The sequence below is a fragment of the Falco biarmicus genome, chromosome 9 (genome assembly GCF_023638135.1).
Source record: "Falco biarmicus isolate bFalBia1 chromosome 9, bFalBia1.pri, whole genome shotgun sequence".
NCBI lineage: Eukaryota > Metazoa > Chordata > Aves > Falconiformes > Falconidae > Falco > Falco biarmicus.
In genome coordinates, this window is record NC_079296.1 from 13,416,853 (window position 1) to 13,435,918 (window position 19,066).

General features: G+C 65.6%; 2 protein-coding genes across 6 annotated transcripts; one reads left to right on the forward strand and one right to left on the reverse strand.

Moving 5' to 3' along the window:
- The first annotated feature begins 1,626 nt into the window (after positions 1–1,626).
- On the forward strand, positions 1,627–12,715 carry ENG (endoglin). The gene is made up of 15 exons (XM_056350825.1): positions 1,627–1,768; positions 5,622–5,779; positions 7,898–8,032; positions 8,592–8,754; positions 8,936–9,092; positions 9,275–9,407; positions 9,629–9,803; positions 9,888–10,027; positions 10,133–10,270; positions 10,584–10,628; positions 10,743–10,853; positions 10,943–11,188; positions 11,375–11,438; positions 11,525–11,626; positions 12,066–12,715. Exons 1-15 carry the CDS (start codon positions 1,711–1,713, stop codon positions 12,182–12,184), a joined length of 1,944 nt encoding a protein of 647 aa, XP_056206800.1. The 5' UTR covers positions 1,627–1,710; the 3' UTR covers positions 12,185–12,715.
- FPGS (folylpolyglutamate synthase) lies at positions 12,559–18,980 on the reverse strand. Of its 5 annotated transcripts, none has more exons than XM_056350824.1 (15): positions 18,134–18,980; positions 16,297–16,425; positions 16,126–16,179; positions 15,962–16,026; positions 15,762–15,876; positions 15,573–15,650; positions 15,226–15,287; positions 15,022–15,124; positions 14,829–14,906; positions 14,608–14,755; positions 14,431–14,529; positions 14,082–14,232; positions 13,920–13,995; positions 13,563–13,629; positions 12,559–13,462 (listed from the first exon to the last, which is right to left on the reverse strand). In XM_056350824.1, exons 1-15 carry the CDS (start codon positions 18,152–18,154, stop codon positions 13,053–13,055), a joined length of 1,656 nt encoding a protein of 551 aa, XP_056206799.1. In that variant the 5' UTR covers positions 18,155–18,980; the 3' UTR covers positions 12,559–13,052. The 5 variants fall into 5 exon arrangements, with proteins under 5 accessions (XP_056206799.1, XP_056206798.1, XP_056206796.1 ...); XM_056350823.1 differs by having other exon boundaries at positions 16,297–16,437; XM_056350821.1 differs by lacking the exon at positions 18,134–18,980 and adding an exon at positions 17,408–17,741.
- Between the last annotated feature and the right edge of the window lie 86 nt (positions 18,981–19,066).

Sequence of the window (19,066 nt, forward strand, 5' to 3'; positions counted from 1 at the left end):
GCCAGAGCAGAGGAAGGAAGCGAGTGGAGAAGAAAACAAAAATCCCTAAGAAGAAAACCCACACCCGTCAGCCCCGTGCCAGGGGGTAAAGGAGCCAGCGGCAGAGTACGGGGGGCAGGCGGCGGGGCAGGAAGGATGCGGCCAGGGTGCTGTCAGCACAGCTGAGCCGGGTCTGGGGCTGGTGGGTGTTTGCCTCGTGCCGGGGTTTTGGGATGCTATAGCCTAAAGCTGTGCAGCGGGGAGGGGGGCAACCTTTGTGTCTCCATCCCTCTTTGGGTGTGCTGTCAGTGTGCCTCAGTTTCCCCAGGTGGTGAGCAGGGCACGGGGTGGGGAGGGGGGACCCTGCAGCGCCCAGCAGGCCCAGGCACTCTGCCTTCCTCCCCAGCATGGCCCCTGGGTGCTTGCTGAGGGGGTTTTAGATGCTTTTGCTCTGGCTGGAAAGCCTGAGGCTACCCTGTAAGCTGCAGCAGGATGGGGGGAAGATGCTGTACTGGGGCTCAGTGGGGTGCATGGGGCTACCTGTGCGGCCACCCCCCATCCATAGCCACCCTCCTGATTGTCACCCTCCAGCCACCAGCATCCCAGGGTTTGAGGGCTTCTTGCTCATCGCCCTGCAGTGTCACCGGGGGGAGAGGGGTGTGGGAGGGCCAGGGGTGCCTGTGCCTCGTCCCGGTCCCCACCCCTGTCCCCATCCCCGGGTGAGCACCTGTCCCCGCGGTCCCCAGGAGATGGCAGTGCTCTGTCATGGGAGATGTCTGCTGCTCACCCCAGGTCACGGACATCTCCGGGGACATCCTGGCTGGTGGGGACAAGCCTCGCAGGCTTCCCTGGCAGGACATAGTGCTGTCCCCCTACCGCCGCCATGGCTTGGAGTGGAGACCACCCCTTTGCCTCTCCCGGCACCGGGCTCCCAGCTGCACCATTAGCTGCGTGAGGGCTCTCACCTGGGGCAGCAGCTGCTGGCACTTGTGGGAGGGATGGGGCAGGGCTGCAGAAGGGGCTCCCTGGTGCCCCCGGCCACCCCCTGACTCCCACCTCGGTGGTGCTTCGCTGTGACCTCTTGCCCAGGCAGCCCTGTCTCAGGGGACCCCCAGAGACCTGCCAGGCAGAGATGTCCGGGCAGCCCCTGGCCAAGGGTACAGGCAGCAGTGCTGGGGACCCTCCCCCTGCCCCCGGGTGGGCAGCCAGGGCCACGGGCAGTCACCGGCCAGGGACACCGTGACCCTGTTGGGGTGCGGGCTGAATATCGGGGCAGCCCCTGTCCCCACCGCCGGGAGCAGCCCCCCCTCGCTGTGCGGGTCAGGCTGTGCTGCAGCAGTATGCAGGGGTGTATTTTGGTGGGGGGCTCACCCCACTTGAGTCCCTGTGTGTCCCACCCCTCCGCTCACCAGGGAGGGGTCCTTGGGATGCTAGTGCCCCCCCTCCGCTGCTTGGGGCTCTTCCAACGCACCCCTCCGGAGGCGATGCCCCGCTCCGCGATGCGGGGAAACTGAGGCATGGTGCCTGCCGCGGGGGGTCGCTCCTCTTCCCCCACCCCCCCGTGGCGGGAGGCTGCCCCCCCGCCGCCGGCACGGCCTCAGGGCCGCCAGCGGCATTTCCTCCCGGCGCGGAGCCGCGCCGCCCGCGGGCCCTCCCCCGGCGGGCTCGGTTTCCTGCCGCCGCCGCCGCCCGGCACTCGGCGCTGGCTCCCGGGGAGCGGCCGCAGCGGAGATGGGCCCCCGCGCCGCCCCGCTCCTGCCCCTGCTGCTGGCCCTGCTTGGCCGCCCAGGTGAGTGGGGCCGGGGGGCACCGGCGACACGCACCCCCTTCTTGGGATGGGACCCCTGGACGGGACCTCTGGGGTGGCAGCGGCGGTGGGACCCGCCGGTGGCTCCGGGCGGGGGGGGGTTCCGCGTTCTGGGAGGCAGCGGGTCTGTGTCCGAAGGGGTCCCGGCGGTGGCGCCCCCGGGAGAGAAGGTTCTGGGGGAGGCAGCCGCGGCGGTGGGGAGGGACGAAGTCCCCAGCGCAGCCCCGCCGCTCCCGGGACCCCCGACAGCCCGGCTGCGCCACCGGGCGGGGGGTGGCCGGGCCGCCCTTGCTGTGCCCCGACCGAGGCAGCGGCACCGGTGCCCTGGCGTGGCCCCGGGCGTCCGGCCGGGGGCTCGGGCGGGAGAAGCCCCGTAAAGCCCATGGGGTCGGAGTGGGGGGCTCGTCCACTGCCGGAGCGGTGGGACAGGGGAGCACCAAACCACCCCAAGGTCCCTGCGAAGCCACAGGGAGCATTTCAAGCGGTGACATGCCCGGGGACACCCGGGCTGGGTGGAGGGCACAGAGCCGGGGGGGGGGGAGGGGGGGCGGGAACATGACCCCCCAGTGGGGGGAGAGGGAGCTGGGAAAGCGGCAGCAGTCTGTGGGGGCTGGGGCTGGCGGTGCTGCGTGTCCCTCCTGGCCTCCGCGAGGGCCATCGCCGGTGGGTGCTGCTGGGGTGTCCCCGCCGGAGGCTCAGCACCCACTCCCTGCGTGCCGTCCCCCCTGGCAGCACCCGGTGTCTGTGCCGGGCAGCCCCTGTCCCGTGAGGCTGTGCCGCGTGGGCCCCATCCTGCGCAGATGGACAGTAAGCTCTGTGTGGCTGTGCGGTGCGGAGCCATCCTTTAGCTGTGCTGTAAGGTCCATGTCCCCTGTAGCTGTGCCGTACAGACCCTGTCCGATGGCTGTGCCATGCAGTCCCCATCCTTCGTATATGTGCAGTAAGCTCTGTGTCCTATGTAGCTGCGTGAGATAGTCCCCATCCAATAGCTGTACCATATGGTCTGCATCTTATGTAGATGTGCCATAAGAGGCCCTGTCCTCCCTATCTGTGATGTATAGGCCCTATACCACATAGCTCTGCCATCTGGTCCCCATCCCACACAGCTGTGCAATGTCATTTCTGTCCTATGCAGCTGTGCCATACAGTCAGTGTCCTTTGTATTTGTCCTGGATGGTCTCCATCCTATATGGCTGTGCCATATAGTCCCTGCGCTAACATGGCTGTGCTGTATTCGCTGAGCACTGTGTAGCTATGCTGTATGGTCCCATCCTGAGTAGCTGTGTCATATGGTCCCTGTCCTGTTTAGCTGTGCTATATGGCCCCTATCCTACGTAGTTGTGCTATACAGTCCCCATACTGCATAGCTATAGCATACTGTCCCTGTGCTACGTAGCCGTTTGATGCAGTCCTTGTCTTAACTGTGCTATACAGTCCCTAGCCTACGTAGCCATGCCATACGGTCCCTGTCCTATGTAACTGAGCTGTACAGTCCCTGTCATATGTGGCTGTGCCTGTATGGTCCCTGTCCTGCGTAGCTCTGCTGTATAGACTGTGTCCTGTTTATCTCTGCCATACCATCCCATATCTATGCAGCTGTGCTATATGGTCACCCTCCTACCTAGCAGTGCCACACACACCGTTTCCTGTCTGATTGTCACCTCTCCTCAGCAGGGACCTGTAGGGCTGGGGGTGCCCACGGCAGGTCTGGTGTTGGGGGGCTCTCACAGCCACAGGAGGCTTCCAGAGGTGGGGGACTTTGTGCTCCCTCCAGCAGGGACTGGTGCTGTTCCCCACAGGGCAAGCACGCTGCTGGTCGTTCCTTCCTGTCCCTGAGCGAGCCTGCTCAGCACCTGGCTGACTTAGAGAGGGGCAGGAATGGCATGGCCTGGATCAGCCCCAAAACCTGGGTCCCATCCACCCTGTTATCTGAGCCTTGATGCCACCTCCGCATGGTCCAACAGCCAGCAGTGGCTTGGAGGGTGACAGTCCCCCCTGGGCTGCAGCGTGGGGTCCGTCCCCATTCCTGACCCAGGCTGAGACTGCCCAGCTCGTTACAAAAGTGCCGAGGCAGCACAGCCAGATGTCGGGATGCCAGAGTGGCACTGCCCGTCCCCCGGGGCATCCTGTGCTGCCACCCTGGCCCTGCATGCCCCAGCCCAGCACCCCTGGGCGTTGCTCTCTGCCCAGGGCCTTTGATCTGCTCCCAAAACCCTCAGGAATCACCCCTCCAGCCCCTGACCCAGGGGGGAGCTGCAGTGGAACTGTCCCCGCTCCCTGGTCTCAGCCATGCTGGAGCAAAGGAGAGGGCGGGTGGCTGGAAAAACATAAAGTGAATTTTCTTTCTTTCTTCCTTTTTATTTTTTTTTTCCCTTTCCTGGAGTACAAAAATAACAGCGCCCTTATCTGATCGCCCCGGCCCAGCTGAGCCCCCTTATCTGATCCTGACATAATACTGGAGCCCGCTGCCTTCCCCAGTGACCGATGGTGCCCAGCTGGCACTGCTGCCCCGTATCCCCTCACTGGCATCCCTGTCCCGTGCCGGGAGCGAGCCCGGCCATGGCTCCCTGGCCCTGCCTGACCCCGCAGGATGCTGCCAGAGGTGTGATGAGCTGCCCGGCCTCTGCCTGGCAATGGCAGGGGCCACACAGCCGTGCCCGGTGCCGTCCAGGCAGGAGCAGAGGGGAAGAGGGACGCAGCCTGTGGCGCCCAGATAAGCAGCTGTTTATCTTCCTCCTGATGCTGCCGGCCACGTGGCGGCCGCACCGGGGGGAGGAAGCGCTGGACAATAGGTGGGCCCATGGCAGCGTCACTGGGGGGGTCTGCACCATGCCACTGCAATGGTGAGACATGGGCCAGGGATGTCATGATGGACGTGACATGGTGTGAGTGACCCTTTGCCAGCTGCCGCATCCCAAAGCCTCATTGACCTGAGGCATCACGCCCTCCGGCCCCAGACCCCGCAGGGGCAGCTGGGTGGCCCTGGCACGGGGTCCAGTCACCTCCCAGCACAGCGGCTGGGGCCGCCAGGGATGAGAAAGTATGGGATGGGAAAGAACGAAGGGACGGAGCTCAGTGTCCACCTCCAGAGCAAACCCAGCACCCCAGGCACCAGCTCCCCATGGGAAGCCCCCAGCTGTGGCCATGGGGCTCCATCCTGCCCAGCCCCCTGCAAGGGAGCATCCACGGGTGCAAGCAAATCCCCAGGACACCTCCCGACACAGGAGCCAGCTTGACGGCAGCCCAGCCACAGCAGGGCTGCCTGGGGTGGAGGAAATGGCCGAGGCAAACGGGGATTTACAGGATCAGGCCTTCAAACGGCTGTTTGCACTCAGGATTTCCCTTGGCAGTTGCCCACCAGCCCTGTTCGCTCATGCACTGCACGGGGGGTTCAGGATGGGGCAAAGCTCACGCCTTGGCGCCCACGGAGGATGAGCTTTACAGCCATTTCCATACCTGAGCTTCCCGCTTTCCTGCGGGATGCTGGGGGGGGGGCTTCCGCCACCGCCTGAGCATTCGGGGCAGCCGGGTGCGAGTTTTGGCACGCAGCAGTGCCAAGCCGGGACAGTGGATTTTTCCAGCCCTGATCCAAGGGTCATTAACGTGATTGCAGCCGGGGGCTGACAGCAGCAGATGAGCCCTGAGCAAACACGTAGCAGATGGTCCCGCGGGTGCTGTGCCGGCAGCGGGGCTGTGGGGACGCCGTGCCGGGGGCGCGGGGGCAGTGCTGGGGCTGGTGTTGCAATGCAGCCTCCTCCCACGTCATGCACCTGCTATGTTGTGTCACCCCACATCCCTGCAGCGGGGACTGACAGTCTCTTTGTTTTCCACCCAGACCCTGGGAGAGCCGAGGGCTGTGACCTGCAGCCGGTGACACTCGAGCCGCCCATCACCCTCTTCTATGCCACCAGCACGGTTCCTTGGGGCTGTGTCAGCAGCAGCTCGCTGCGTACCAGCCAAGAAGTCCATGTCCTCAGCGCTGAGTGGTCCAAGGTGAGTGAGCGGGGTCCCAGCACTGTCACCCCGGCACTGTTCTCACTGGGCAGGGTGTCCCAGAGCTCTTCCCTCTAACGAAGGAGACTGAGAGGACCTGGAGTAACCTTGTCCATGGCCCCTTCACCAAGCTTCCCCTCCCAGGGCAGCTGTGGGTGTCTCTGGCCCTGAAGAGGGTTTAAAGTCTTTAGAGGCAACTCCTCGAGCAGCCTGGGCTGCCGGGGCTGTCCCTGCCCTGGATGTCCCGGGAACCCGTATTTCCCTGGGGAGGTGTCCTGGTCCCGGCTCAGGAGTGGAACAGCCACGGGCATCCCATGGGGACTGCGCTGGGGAGGGATGGAGGGATAGAAGGATGAAGGGATGGAGGGAGGCACATCACTTGAAGGCGGCCAAGTGAGCAGAAGCCTGGCTGCCAGTGCTGGCACGCCCTGTCGAGGGGCGATAGGCGCATTGTGGGTGTCCCGGGCACCTTTTGGGCGAGGACGGGCACAGAGCCGCAGCGGGGCTGGCGCTGGTGCTGCTTGGCACCGTTGGGTGGGTTTGCACCAGCAGGTGGGTTTGCGCAGCCACTCTGCAGCGTGGTCCAGCTCCCCTTGTGCTAGCCAGGCCCCGGCAAACCTAGCACCCAATTCTGGTCCGGCGCCTGGCCGCCTGGCGCCACACTCCCCCCGCCACCTCCTCCCAGCTCTCCCAGTTCTGCTTTCCAGGAGGAGGTGGGACCTGGGCCAGAAGCCACTGTGGGAGGGTGGGTTTCACAAGGGCCCCTCTCCCCAGCCTGACGTAGCGCTGGCACCCAGTGCATGGATAAGCGTCGAGGCCTGGGGTTGTCACTGGTGGTGGCAGGGGACACATTGATGTCACAGCTGCGGCATGGAGCCCTGTGGTGCACGGGGGGAGCTGGGCAGGGACGCGGCTCCACTTATAGAAGAATTACTGGAAGCCACTTTCTATAAGCAGATCCCTATGATGCAAAAAAAAAAAAAAAAAAAAGAAGAAAAAGAAAAAAATAACCTGAAAGGCGGCAGCAGGGCAGCAGCGAGGCTCTTGCCACTCGTGTAGCCGAACAATGGAGCGCCACAAAACACGCGGCAGGAAAAACAGCCGCCAGCTCCTCCCTGACGCCCGGGGGCCACCCGGAGTCCCCGGCCACCCACGCTTGCCACGGGGCTGCGGCCAGGCTGGGATGCCCATGGCCCTGGCCCACCGGCCCTGTGCCCGGCACTGGCAGCTGCCTCCACCCACCCAGTCCCCGGCTGGTTCTCCCTGCCCGCTGCCTGGCTCAGCATTTTGCAAGTGGTGATTCAGATGGCAGTTGCCAAACTTAGTGCCCGATGATTTGGCTTCCCCATCTGGATTTCCAGCTGGAGGCTGCTAGGCAGTGCTGGCCGTGGAGGGTGGTGTGTGCCACTGCTGTGCCCCCAGCATCCAAGCGCACCAGTATGGCCAGTCTGGAGCCTGGAACAGCTGCACAGTGCTGAGGTGGGGCTGGGAAACCCACAGGGGGATGTCTCGGTGCCCTGGGTGGGGATGCCCCACTCTTCAGTGGGGGACACTCCGGTACCTACAGTGGAGATGCTCCAGTCCAGTTCTTGGTGTGGAGACACTCCAGCCCCAGTGCAAGGATGCCCTGGCTGCTGATGTAGGGATGCCCCAGTCCCCAGTCTGGGGACTGGCTGATCTCTGGTGTGGGGACACCCCAATACACAGTGGGGCGACATGCTGGTGCCCAGTGCTGAGGTTACCCAGTCCTTGACACAAGGATGCCCTGGTCCCCAAGGCGGGTGCCTAGACCCCAGTACAGGGATGCGCTGGACCTCAGTGTGGAGTTGCCACCATCTCTGGTGTGGGGATGCCCTGGCCCCTAGCTTGGGGGAGCCAGGGAGTGTTTGCCCCCCTGGTGTGGGTACACGTCCACATGGCATCTCTGCATTCCCCAGCCTGTCTCCTAAATGTGGCCACAGCTGCCTCCTGTGTGGTCTGTGCCCAGGGCCAGCCCGAGGGCAATCCATGCTGCCTCTGGCTCCAGGGGCAGGTAGCGTAGCCGGGGGGCAGCCAGGGAAGTGACAGCAAACAGGGCTTGGTGACCACGGTGGTGACACTCTTCCCTTTCACCTCCAGGCCCCTGCCTTCCCGCTGAAGGTGTCTGTCATGCCACAAGCTGGTGGCTGCAACCGGTCAGCAGTGCTCGTCCTCCTGTGCGCCCACTGCTCAGCCACTGTCACCTCCCTGTGCCCAGACCTGCGCATCCACACTGTGAGTGTTGTGGCCCTGCAGCCAGGAGCAACCCTGGGGGACAGCAGGGCTGGGGAGATCCCTGGAGATGTTATGGGAGGGTGTCCCTGGAAACAATGCTCATGGTGCCCTGGGGAGGAGGGGACGCGCCTGGCCGCTGCTGGCGGTGCTGAGCACGGGGCTGGCCAGGCAGGGAATGACGCACAGGGCTGGAAAAAGCTCCCGTTTCCTCCAGCCGGTGGGAGGAAGGTCAGGGATGGGGTTTGGCTCCAGCGAGCTGAGCCAGGGCCGGGAGCTTTGTTAGCAAAATAAACCTCCTGCTTTGTTTGTGGCTAATAATAAAGTGGGCCGAGCCCATGCTGCTGGCTGCCCACGCCGCTCCCAGCTTGTGGCCCCCAAAACCCCCATTCACCAGGGTGACCCTCAGCCATGGTGGGACTGGGGCTGCAGGGATGCCTGCCTGGCTTAGCTTTACACCCGCCATCCTTCGTGCTGGTGAAAGGCTTTCCCCATGGCAGCCTGCACTGGGGAGGGATGGGGTTGCCCCCCACCCTGGCTCAGGTTGTCACTCGCCCCACAGGATGCCCACCTCAGCCCAGGGACCACCACAGCACTGGGCGCAGAGCTGCCCATGGTCACCAGCGAGGAGCAGCTGCTGGCCTGGGCTCAGGACACCTATGGGGGCATCACAACTTACAGCAAGCTGCAGGACCCTCGCTGGGTCCAGCTCCGCCTGGGAGAAGGTGTGTGGGGGCCAGGGGTTGGCACTGGGGGGCTGGGGTGGGCAGCAATACTCTTCCTGTTACAACCTGCCAGGGCGAAGCATGGTCCAGGGGCAGATGCTTTGGGACCAATGTCCCTGGCCCCAAGCATCTCCCCACCTGCTGAGCCCGGTTTGGCTTTGGTGACCCCCTGCCTCCACAGATGCCAGAAGCCCCCCACACTGCATCCCCCAGGAGCACTTCAATGCCATGCTGTACCTCGAAACTGAGGTCTTCTTCCACAAGATGAAGGGCTGCTCACGTGGGGACACCCAAAGCACCAGGGCTGCCCACATCATCCACCTGCTGTCGGAGTCCAGGTACCGCACGGTGCTGGCAGCGGGTGCCCTGGGGTGTCAGTGGGGTGGCACAGGCAGTGGGGCATGCTTGGAGATGCTCAGGAAGGAGTTGGGGTGTCTCGTGGGACATCCCAAGGCAGGGCACAGGACCCACCGTTGCAGAATGCTCATGCTGGGGTGGGGGGAATCTCATGGTTTTGCAGCTCCCCCATCACTGAGGTGAACCTGACCCTGAGCTGTCCCGAGAGAGCCGTGAACAACCAGATCCTCATCCTGCAGAGCCGGACCAACCTCACCTGGTCACTCTCGGTCAACAACTGCTCCATCCAGTTCATAGTAGGGCTGAGCGTGATGTGTGTCCCCTTACCACCCCCACCAAGGGGGCTGCCAGATGCCAAAGAGATGCTGGTGGTATGGGGAGGGTGGCAGGAGGGCACCTGGGGACACTGGGTATGGGGAGATGGCAGCCCCCTTACTGCAAGCCACCACTGCCCTGAGGATTCCCAACTGCCCCCATCCCTGCTCAGCCCCGCTGTGCTGACTCCCACCCCCTGTAGGTCTCTGGAAACTACAAGATCACATCCATGTCCCCGATGCTGCACCGCGGGGAGCACCTGCCCGACACGGAGCAGGGCCTTGTCACCAAAGCCTTTGAGAAGAACTACAGCGTCATCGCCTCCTTCTCCACCATCCCTCCCAGCGCCCGCATCAGTCTGGAGATCCAGGAGCACGGTGAGGCCCCCAGCACCTCAGGGATGGGTGTGATGGGGGTGTCCTGCTACCCCCACTCAGCCCCCCTGTCTCTCTATCCCACAGAGCCAGTCAAGAGGGTGCCCGAGACACCTGCCGCCCCGGCCCCCACTGCCTCACTGCCCTACTTGCTGCTGGTCATGCTTCGGCCTTGGAAGTGCACAGATGAAACCATGGAGATCATCATCGCCAGGTCCCACCTAGAGGTGAGGGTGTTCCCAGTGCCCACCAGCATCACCCATGGGGGTTCACATCCTGCTTGGGGTGGATGTCCCCAGCCAGTGGGTGACTGCCAGGTGCTCTTCTCCCAGCCCATCAAGGATGTGGTGAACATCACCCTGCGGGACATCAACTGCCAGGCAGAAAAAAACGCCACTCACTTCATGCTGAAAACCCCCCTCAGCCACTGCGGCACCCTGGTGGAGGACAGGGGCCTTGCCAACAATGAGGTGAGGCAGGAGGGGCTGGCTGGGGCACTGCCCCCAGCCCTGCTAGTGCCCTGTGGGGGCTTCAGTGATGCCCAGTGGGGCTTCTCTGCTAGAACCTCCTTGTTTTTGCATGGTTGGAAACACCCTGCTGCAGCCCAGGGCTGAGCCCTGCTGCTGCGCCTGGGTGCTGGTGGAGATGAGGGGGTGTGGGTGGGACCCCCATCCCATCCCATCCCATCCCATGGTAGGGGGGAACCCCGTGGTCCCAGTGGGGACAATAGACCCCCGCAGTGGGGACCACTTGGCTGACCCAACCTTCTCAACTTTCTTGCAGCTCATCCTCAACCTGGCCAAGGGCACAGTGCTCCAGAGCGTGCGGGTGAGAGCCGGGTTTCCCAGCGGGCCTGGGGTGGGACCATGGGTGCTGGTGTCACTGCCAGCTGGGTGCTGGGAGCTGGAGTGGTGGTGGCCTCAGTGCTGTGCCCACTTGCAGGTGGCCTTTGAGTGCATGATCCCACGGGAGCTCTTCCTGCGCCTCTTCCCCACCGCCGCCTTCGAGGCACCACAGACGGAGCTGGAGGTCAACAAGGAGGTCTTCGTGCAGGTACTGCCAACAGCTCGGTGCCTGGGCTGGGGCCATCCAGCTGTCCCTGGGCCGGAGACCCTAACCCTGTCCCCCTGCTCCCCCGGCAGGCGTCCATGCGGTGGGAGGACCACCCAGCTGACCTGCAGCTGAAGGAGTGCTGGCTGGTGGCACCAGGGCAGGAGCCGATGCTGCTGGTGCAGAGCGGGGAGGCACGCGGCACAGGGGTGGCCTTGCTGGAGGGCCCCCCCAGCAGCCACGGAAGGAAGGTCTGGCGCTTCCGCTTTACCTACGCCGTCCCCGAGGGTGGGCGCATCCCCTTCTCTGCCACCCTCAAGTGCAAGGCTGGCTTGCAGGTCAGTGTGACTAACTCCCCACCCCATGATGCCACCGTGCTGGTCCCCACCAGTGGCAGTGGCAGCCTGGCAGGTTTGTCCCAGCCCAACAGGGAGCAGCATCCCTGGTCCCCAGAGTGTCTGGGGGCTCCTAGCCCTGTCCCCCCACAGCTCTCCCTGCTCTCACCCCAACCTCCACCTCCACAGAACAACACCATCTTCGAGAAGGTACTGGAGGTGACAGTGAAGGATGGCTGGCGGCCGCCCAACAGTGAGTTTGGGGCAGGAGAGGGGGCTAGGGTGGGAAGGGGACCCCCGCTCCAGCAGGGCAGTGCTGACCGGCTCATCCTCCCACAGACCGTGGGCTAGGGCTGGCCACCGTCCTGGGCATCACCTTTGGCGCCTTCCTCATCGGGGCACTCCTCACTGCCGGGCTCTGGTACATCTACTCCCACACCCGTAAGTATCCACCACCCCTGCAGACCCCCACGGTGGGGTTGCGGGGGGGGGGCACATGCATCTCCAGTACTGGGTTGCCCATGTCCGCACCTGGCTGAAGTCCCCAGGTGAGCCAGGGACCAGGCTGCTGCCATCTTCTGTATGGCCCTCCTGGAAATTCCACAGGGGAGTGACCCAACTGGGGGTGCCCATGGCTCCCCAGGGTCCCCCCTACTGCCCCGGGGTACCCCCTGCCCTCCCTCCTGCTCCTGGTACCACCATGGTCCCCTGTGCCCATGCCAACCAGGGGATGGTGGGGAGCGAGCCCAGAGGGCTTGTTCATGGGGGCTGCAAAGCCCAGCGGGCATGAGCCATGGCCACCACCAGCCACCCTGAGCTCGGTTCCCCTCGGTGTTTCTCCCTCCGGCGTTTCTCCCTCCGGCACCGCGACACGAGCCAGGTCCCACCTCCAAACTGCAGCCAGTTTCCAGCACGGTGCCAGCCTCGGAGAGCAGCAGCACCAACCACAGCATCGGCAGCACCCAGAGCACCCCCTGCTCCACCAGCAGCATGGCCTGACCCCCCCCAGCCCACCCGGTCCCCAACTGTCAGACTTGGGGACCCACCCCAGCCCCATTAAGCTGGTGTTTTGCCCCAAATCTCAGGCCGAGCCCGGAGGGGGCCTCCGTTACTCATTCAGTGAATGCTTTGGCCCCCCAAGGGCAGCCCACGCCGGGGGAGGGGGGCACCCTGCAACCCCCCTGGGGTCCCCTGCTGCTGGGCGCACCGGGGAGGCGGAGAGAGTACCTACCCCCAAAGCCTCCCCCAGGGCTCCCCCTCAAATGGGGGGGGTGGGGGGTGGGCAAAAGTGGGTGCCCCCAGGACAAGACCCAGCACTTGGGGTGACCCCCTGCACCTCTCCTGGGTCCCCCCAAGAAGGCAGCGGGCACCACTAGGAGCAGCAAAATGTTTATTAAGGGGGGTGAGGCAGTGTGGGGCTGCTGGCTCCCCACGGGGTGATGGGCAGAAACCACACACACTCCCAGCTCCCCACCCAAGTTACAAACTATTAATAATAATAATAATAAAAATCTCCCCTATGTTAAATTAGTCCACACCTCGCTGTGGCTTGAGGCTCCCACCTACCGCCCCCTCAAAACTCCCTCTACGCCCCTGGGCGCCTGGACCCTGGCACAGCCTGGGGCAGCCCCCCCAGAGGCCAGGGCCCCCCCAGCCAGTCCCACCAACGTGGGCTGGGGGCAGGGAGCAGCTCCCCCATGGCCAGTGTCCCCCCTGCGGGGGGCACAGGCAAAAGGCACTGGGGTGAAAAGGGATGAGCCGGGAAGGGTCTGGGGGTCCCACGTGCCCCCCCAGCCACCTCCGAGCACCATCTGGGGCAGAACCGGCGCTTCAAGTAAAAAGAGGTGCAAAGCCCTGCGCACCCCCGTTACTGGGAGAGCGCGGGGTCCAGCAGCCGAAGGACCCCCCCCACCAAGTGCAGGCTGCCGGTGACCAGGACGTGGATGGCAGCCGCCTCCCGCAGCAGCACAGCCCCTCTGCTGGCGGCGGGGTGGGGGTGAGCCCCCACGGCGGTGGGCGCTGCCAGCCAAGGGTCCCGGCCCTGTGCCACCCACCTCAGTGCCTGGGCCAGGCAGGGGAACACGAGGGCTGGGGAACTGAGGGGTCTCGGGGCTGGGGGGACCAGGAGCAGGGGTCCTCGGGCAGGGGCTGGCTGCAGGGGGGCTGGGAGCCAGGGGTCCTGCCCCTCCTTTTCCTCCAGCAGCCGGGTCCACGTCTGCTGGTTCTCCAGGCAGCGGGTCAGCGAGCTCTCCAGTGTCACGTTGAAGTTTTGCTGGTCTGGGAGAGATGGGGATGGGGGCCAGGGATTAGGGGGAGCCAGGGAGGGGTTGGGGATGAGGAGCGGGGCCGGGGGAGACCCCGGCTCCCCGGCACTCACCTGCATTGCTGGCCACGGGCACCTCCGTGAAGTTGGGGCAGAAGACAGCGTAGTCAAAGCGGCAGGGCTGTGGGGAGAGGAGGGGGGGTCAGCACTGGGGGAGCCCTCAGGACCCACCCACGGGATTGCCACCAGGACCAGTCCCACACTGGCAGGGTCACGGGGGGTTGGTCCAGGCAGGGGGTCATCTGATGTCCCCCCCTGCACCCAGAGCTGCAAGACCCTCGTGGGGGGCACAGAGGTGGGATACACCCAGGGACAGCAGGGTGGACAGACTGCACAGCATCAGCTCCTCCTCACGGCTCCCCCCACCTGCAGCGAAGCAGTGACCCCCTCCCATGACCTCCCAAACCTCACCAGAAGCAGTTTGAGCAGCGCTGCCATGTCCCGGTCCCCCGTGGCATTGAAGAGCAGCACACGCACCTCAGAGCCACTGCGGGGACAAAGGGTGGGTGGGCTGTGCCCCATGGGGAGCCCCAGCACCACCACTGTGCCCCCCCACTGTGTGTGTCCCCTTACTTGTGGGATTTGTCCTGGTTGAGGGCAGCCTGGTGGAACCAGCGGACACAAGCCTGGATGCTACTGGTGGTGTGGGCCCCGTCCAGGTACCATGTCACAGGGCCATGGGGCAGCACCTGGGTCCGTCCCAGCCACTCTGTGTCCCGCAGGCCTGGGGGGGCGGCACAGGGCATGGCTGGGATCCCCCTACACCCCCCCCCCAGCACCAGTACCTGCACAGGGCTCAAATGTGGGGCAGGCAGCCTGGCTGTGCCCCCCAACACAGGTGGCACCGGCTGGGGGATCAGCGTGGCCCCCCCTCCCCAAGCCCTGTGATGGGCTGGGGGGTCCCGGCAGGGCCATACCGCACCTTGGATCATGGCATCAGTGGGTCGAAAGGCAGGTGCCAGCGGCACCAGCCTCCCTGCCAGCTCGGCGCCTGGCAGCACCTCCTCCAGCTCCCCGAGACCTGGTGGGATGGGCACCCCACTGAGACCCCGAGGGCCATGGCGGGGTCCAGCCCTCCCACCCTCATCCACTTCCTTACCGTGGCAGCTGCGGCACTGCAGCCAGGTCCGTGCCAGCTGCAGGGCCAAGGCGGCATTGGAGCGCTGGTGGGCACCTGCCAGCCCCAGCTCCAGTGGCCGGTGGCCCACCTCGAAGTCATCCAGCTCCGGGCAGAGGTACAAGGGACACTGTGGGGAGAGGAGGCTGAGCCACCCGCTGTGGATACCCCCCATGCACATACCCCTGCGCCGCCCAACTCACCTCCCGCTCCTGGGCTCGGTCCCTCAGCACCTCCAGTGACCGCTCCGGCTGTGCCACAGTGAACGCCGGCACGCCGGGCTGCGAAGGACCATGGTGCTCAGGGCCATGGGGGCACTTGGGGCCACGGGGTGCTCAGGGCCATGGGCGAGCACACCCCCAAACCATAAGAAAAGGGAGGACCAGGTCTCCCTACCTTAAAAATGCCCCCCTTCTGCCAGGCAATCTTCTCCATGGTGTCCCCCAGGATGCTGGTGTGGTCGATGCCCAGGGAGGAGACCCCACACACTACCGGTGCCCTGAGGACACAGTATGGCAGTGGTCCCCCTGTTCCCCACCACGGGGACACTAGGCTGCCCTGGCAGTCCCAGGGGACAGGCTCAGTGCTGCTGGCTCCTACCTGATGATGTTAGTGCAGTCGTAGGCGCCGCCAATGCCAACCTCCACCAACGCCAGGTCCACCTGGGTACATGGGGACACTGGAGCCACCAAAAGAGCCACCAGCAGCATGTGTCCCCATGGGTTTGGAGAGGCAGGTGGGTCCCTGCCACTGCACCTCCAAGCCCATGCCTGCCTAAACACTCGCAGCAGGACCATCCCCTGGCACAGTATCCCCTGCTTATAGCCATGACAGCCCAGCCGATGCACGTTCAGCCCCGAGTGGGGGCTGGACCCCATGTCCCTCCCTCCCCGAGGTCCCCACCAACCTCACGTCCCCATCACAAGCTAGAAGCCACCACCACCCACCTTCTCCTGCAGGAAGGCATGGAAGGCCATGATGGTGAGGAAGCGGAAGTACGCTGGCATGTTGTCATGCGCTGGGTCCTGCCGGGCAGGGTGAGTGTCAGAGGGTGGCACTGGGCATTCCCAACCAGCACTGGGGCACATGGCCCAGGGGGGGTCCTCGAGGGAGGGAGCACCCCCCGCCAGCCCCACCTTGGTCTCCTCCAGGCGGCTGTAAACGAGCCAGAAGTACTTGCTGAACTGCTCCTTGCTGATGGGCTGCCCATTGATGCGGATCCGCTCACGCACCTGCACCAGGTGAGGGGAGCTGGGGGGGCAGAGCAGGAGAGGGGGGCACAGTCGGGCACAGTGCCACCAGCCCCCCCAAAGCCTCCTGACCCCCCCCCACTCACCTGTAAAAGCCCGTCTTCAGCCCGTAGTTGCGGAGGATGCACTCAGCGAAGGCGCACACTGAGCCCTGGGGAGACAGCAGCGTTAACCCCCCCATGCTGGGGCAAACAGAGCCAGAGAGGCTGGAGGCCCCCCCTTGCCCCCCAGCACTGCCCATCTGCCTCACCTTGCCCTTCGTCCCCGTGACATGGATGATGTTCAGTCGATCCAGGTCCTCGACCTGCCAGAGGTCACCCACCCTATAAGACCCCCAGGAGGCAGCCAGCACCGAGCATGGCGGCACCACTGCTGGGACGGGGTGGGGTGGGGTGTGGTGATGGGGGGACCCCCTCCTCACCTTCATCCCGGTCCGCTCCAAAAAGCCCTGCATGGCTTCCAGCTGGGCCTGGGGGTCGCCGCGCTCCCGCTTCACCTGCTCCAGGTCGCTGGCATTGGTCTGCAGGGTGTTGAGGGTCCGGATGGTGTCCTGGAAAGATCCCTGGGGGCGGTCAGGATGGCGCCCATCACCACAGCCTCGGGGCTGGGCCCACAGCCCCAGGGGCCAGCCCAGCCCGATCCACCCCATAGGGTTTGGCTCCCGCAGCCGTGCCCGCTGGCTGCCGCCGTGGCCCCGCGGTGACACGCTGGCAGTGCCAGCACCTGTTTGGGGGACGCCGCGGGGACGGGCTCCTTCTGGGCAAGGGGAGCCACCCCTCCACCGGCGCCCCTTGGCCCCGCGGGGGGGCACAGGGCAGCCCAGCACCCGGCACCCACCCCTGCCCGGCGGGACAAGGCCACCCACGGGTGCGAGCGGGCGGCGCTCCAGTGCCAGCATGCCTGCCCGCCGGCTCTAACCGGGGCCGCAACCGCAGCAGCGGAGCTGCACCTGCACGGTGCATCTGGCACGGCCGCTGCCGGGGGCCACCGAGCCCCCCGGGCCCGCACGCTTGGCCCTACCGCAGTGGGACCTGGCGTGGGACAAGCCAGTGGCCCCGGTGCGGGGACCCCCCGAGCAGCCGGACCCCATCCAGGCAGCAGACCGGCACCGGTGGCGCATCCTGCCCTGGTGAGCGTGGGGCAGCTCCGGGGCTTCCGCACCGCCCCCGGCCCCGGGACCGCCGGCGCCCCCGCGGCGCCCGGCAGCCGCACGGGCTCGGGATGCCCGAGGCCCCGCCCGGGACGCGGCGCGGCTGCTGGCCGCGCTCCCGGGGCTGCCGCGGCGGACGGCGGTTCGCAGGGCGACCTTCGGGCACCGGCCGCCCCCCGGCAGAAGGCACGGCGAGCGGCGGCCCCGGGACCCCCCCCCGCCCACCCGGGAGCCCGCAGGCCGCTGGCTCGGGAAGGGGCCGCCGCTGCCCTCCCACGCCCGGTACGGCGGGACACCCCCGGGTGACCCCCAACCTCCCCGTGGCCCCCCCCGCGCCCCCGGCGCGAGGTCCCGCTCCCCGCCTGCTGCTGATCCGTGGTACCTGGTAATCCGTGGCGGGGGGCGCGCGCAGGCCGCGTGCTGAACCGGCGCCCGGCAGCGGTCCGCACCGCTCCGCGCAACGCGCGCAGCCCCCGCGCCACCATCTCGCTGCCCCGTGCCGCGCCGCGCGCCGGGAGCCCACGCCGGGACCGCCCCCGCCCCGCCCCCGCCGCCATCTTTGACACGGGCGGCTGGCCGCCACGTCGCGCGGGGACGCCATATTAGCGAGGGGCAGCAGCGGCCCGGGAGCCCCCTCACCGCCCGGGGCGGGCAGCCCCCGGCAGCCGGCGGGGCTCCCCGCAGCGCCAAGGCCGCCCCGGCCCCCCCCGCTGGGCGCAGCCCCCCCCCCCCCCATCCCCAGCCGCCCCTGCTCAGCTACCGGCGCTGCCTCGTTCATCACCTGCTGCAGCGCTCATTGCACCGACCCACCCTCCGGTTACAGCGGGGGGGAGGCAGAGCCGGGACCCCGGGAGGGCAGCCCTGGAGAGCCGCGATGCCGCCCCCAGGCCCGGGCACCCGCCCTGGGCAGGCCGAAGGTGCCGTTTCACAGCTGCCCTCCGTGCTCAGGCAGAGGGACCGCAGCAGGTGCCAGCCCGCCCTTGGGGACAGCAGCATGTTTATTCACAGCCGGCAGAAGTCATCTAGATTACTGCTTGCAACCAACTTCATTTTTCCCCAAGGAAACCAGGCTCCCCCCCAACCGGACGCTCTTACCAGAGAGATTTACCTCATACACGCCCTTGAACATGCTCCCTTCTTGTCCTGAGAACGGCCCTGCTCGCCACGGCTTCCTCACCCAGACCCTATGCTACCGACAGGGCTTTTGCCATTAACCCTGGTTAACAGACAACCTATCCAATGCCAAAGGTTATCACCCACCACATACTGTACACATCAGCTGTTTGAAAGTCCTGGGATCGATCCATGGGGCTCGCTGAGAAGACGGCCAGCTGCAGCAGACGGCCATGGAAGACAAAGAGTTCAGCCAACGGCCCGGGTGAAGGAGCACAAGGATCACTCTGCTCCGCGTAACTCAGGCCTGGCGAGCTCTGGCAGGTGTGCGCACACCGTCCCAGTGCATCAGGCTGGTCGCTGCAGCCGGGGAAGGCGGCAGTCTTGCTCTAGGCTAGTGCAAAGAGCTCCAGGACAGAGGAGTGGACACGTGAGTGTTCGAAGAGTCACCCTGCTCCCACCACAGTGTTCCAAGCGCTGCCACGCCACTGTGAAATCCCTGCAGACAGCAGATCTCACCCCAGGCTAAGGCCAGCGCTCCCAACTCCCTTCCCCATCCAAACTCCCGCCCCAGCCAGCGCCACGGGGAAAGCACACCGCAGCCTGGGTGTGTCTGACAAGACACCCAATTGCAGTTTGCCATGAAGAAAGCACGGACGCTGCAACCATGCGATTCCCACCATAAATCCTGGCTGTATGGAGCAATGGGCCTGGTGAGCACCTTTCGAGGCTCCAGCCCAAACGCCAGTGAGAGTCAGTCACACTGTCTAGAGTGACTCTGCCTTCCCCAGGACACTTCTGAGTCATCCTCCGCCAGTGCTTCAAAGGATACACTGTGCAGGAGCTACAACCACCCTGAAGAGCTGAAGGCAGCTCCCAGTAGGGCCGAGTTTGGTCCAGGGCAGCTACTCTCAGTCCTCCCAGTCAT

What these genes read in the sequence shown, in the direction of transcription:
- ENG (XM_056350825.1), top strand. Translation starts at nt 1,711, where the DNA reads ATGGGCCCCCGCGCCGCCCCGCTCCTGCCCCTGCTGCTGGCCCTGCTT. An exon ending in TCAGCGCTGAGTGGTCCAAG is followed by an intron (nt 5,780 to 7,897) that starts GTGAGTGAGCGG and finishes TTTCACCTCCAG; the next exon opens with GCCCCTGCCTTCCCGCTGAA. An exon ending in TCGCCAGGTCCCACCTAGAG is followed by an intron (nt 10,028 to 10,132) that starts GTGAGGGTGTTC and finishes CTCTTCTCCCAG; the next exon opens with CCCATCAAGGATGTGGTGAA.
- FPGS (XM_056350820.1), bottom strand. Translation starts at nt 17,626, where the DNA reads ATGGCGTCCCCGCGCGACGTGGCGGCCAGCCGCCCGTGTCAAAGATGG. An exon ending in TGGAGCGGACCGGGATGAAG is followed by an intron (nt 16,180 to 16,296) that starts GTGAGGAGGGGG and finishes GACCTCTGGCAG; the next exon opens with GTCGAGGACCTGGATCGACT. An exon ending in GACTGCACTAACATCATCAG is followed by an intron (nt 15,125 to 15,225) that starts GTAGGAGCCAGC and finishes CTGTGTCCTCAG; the next exon opens with GGCACCGGTAGTGTGTGGGG.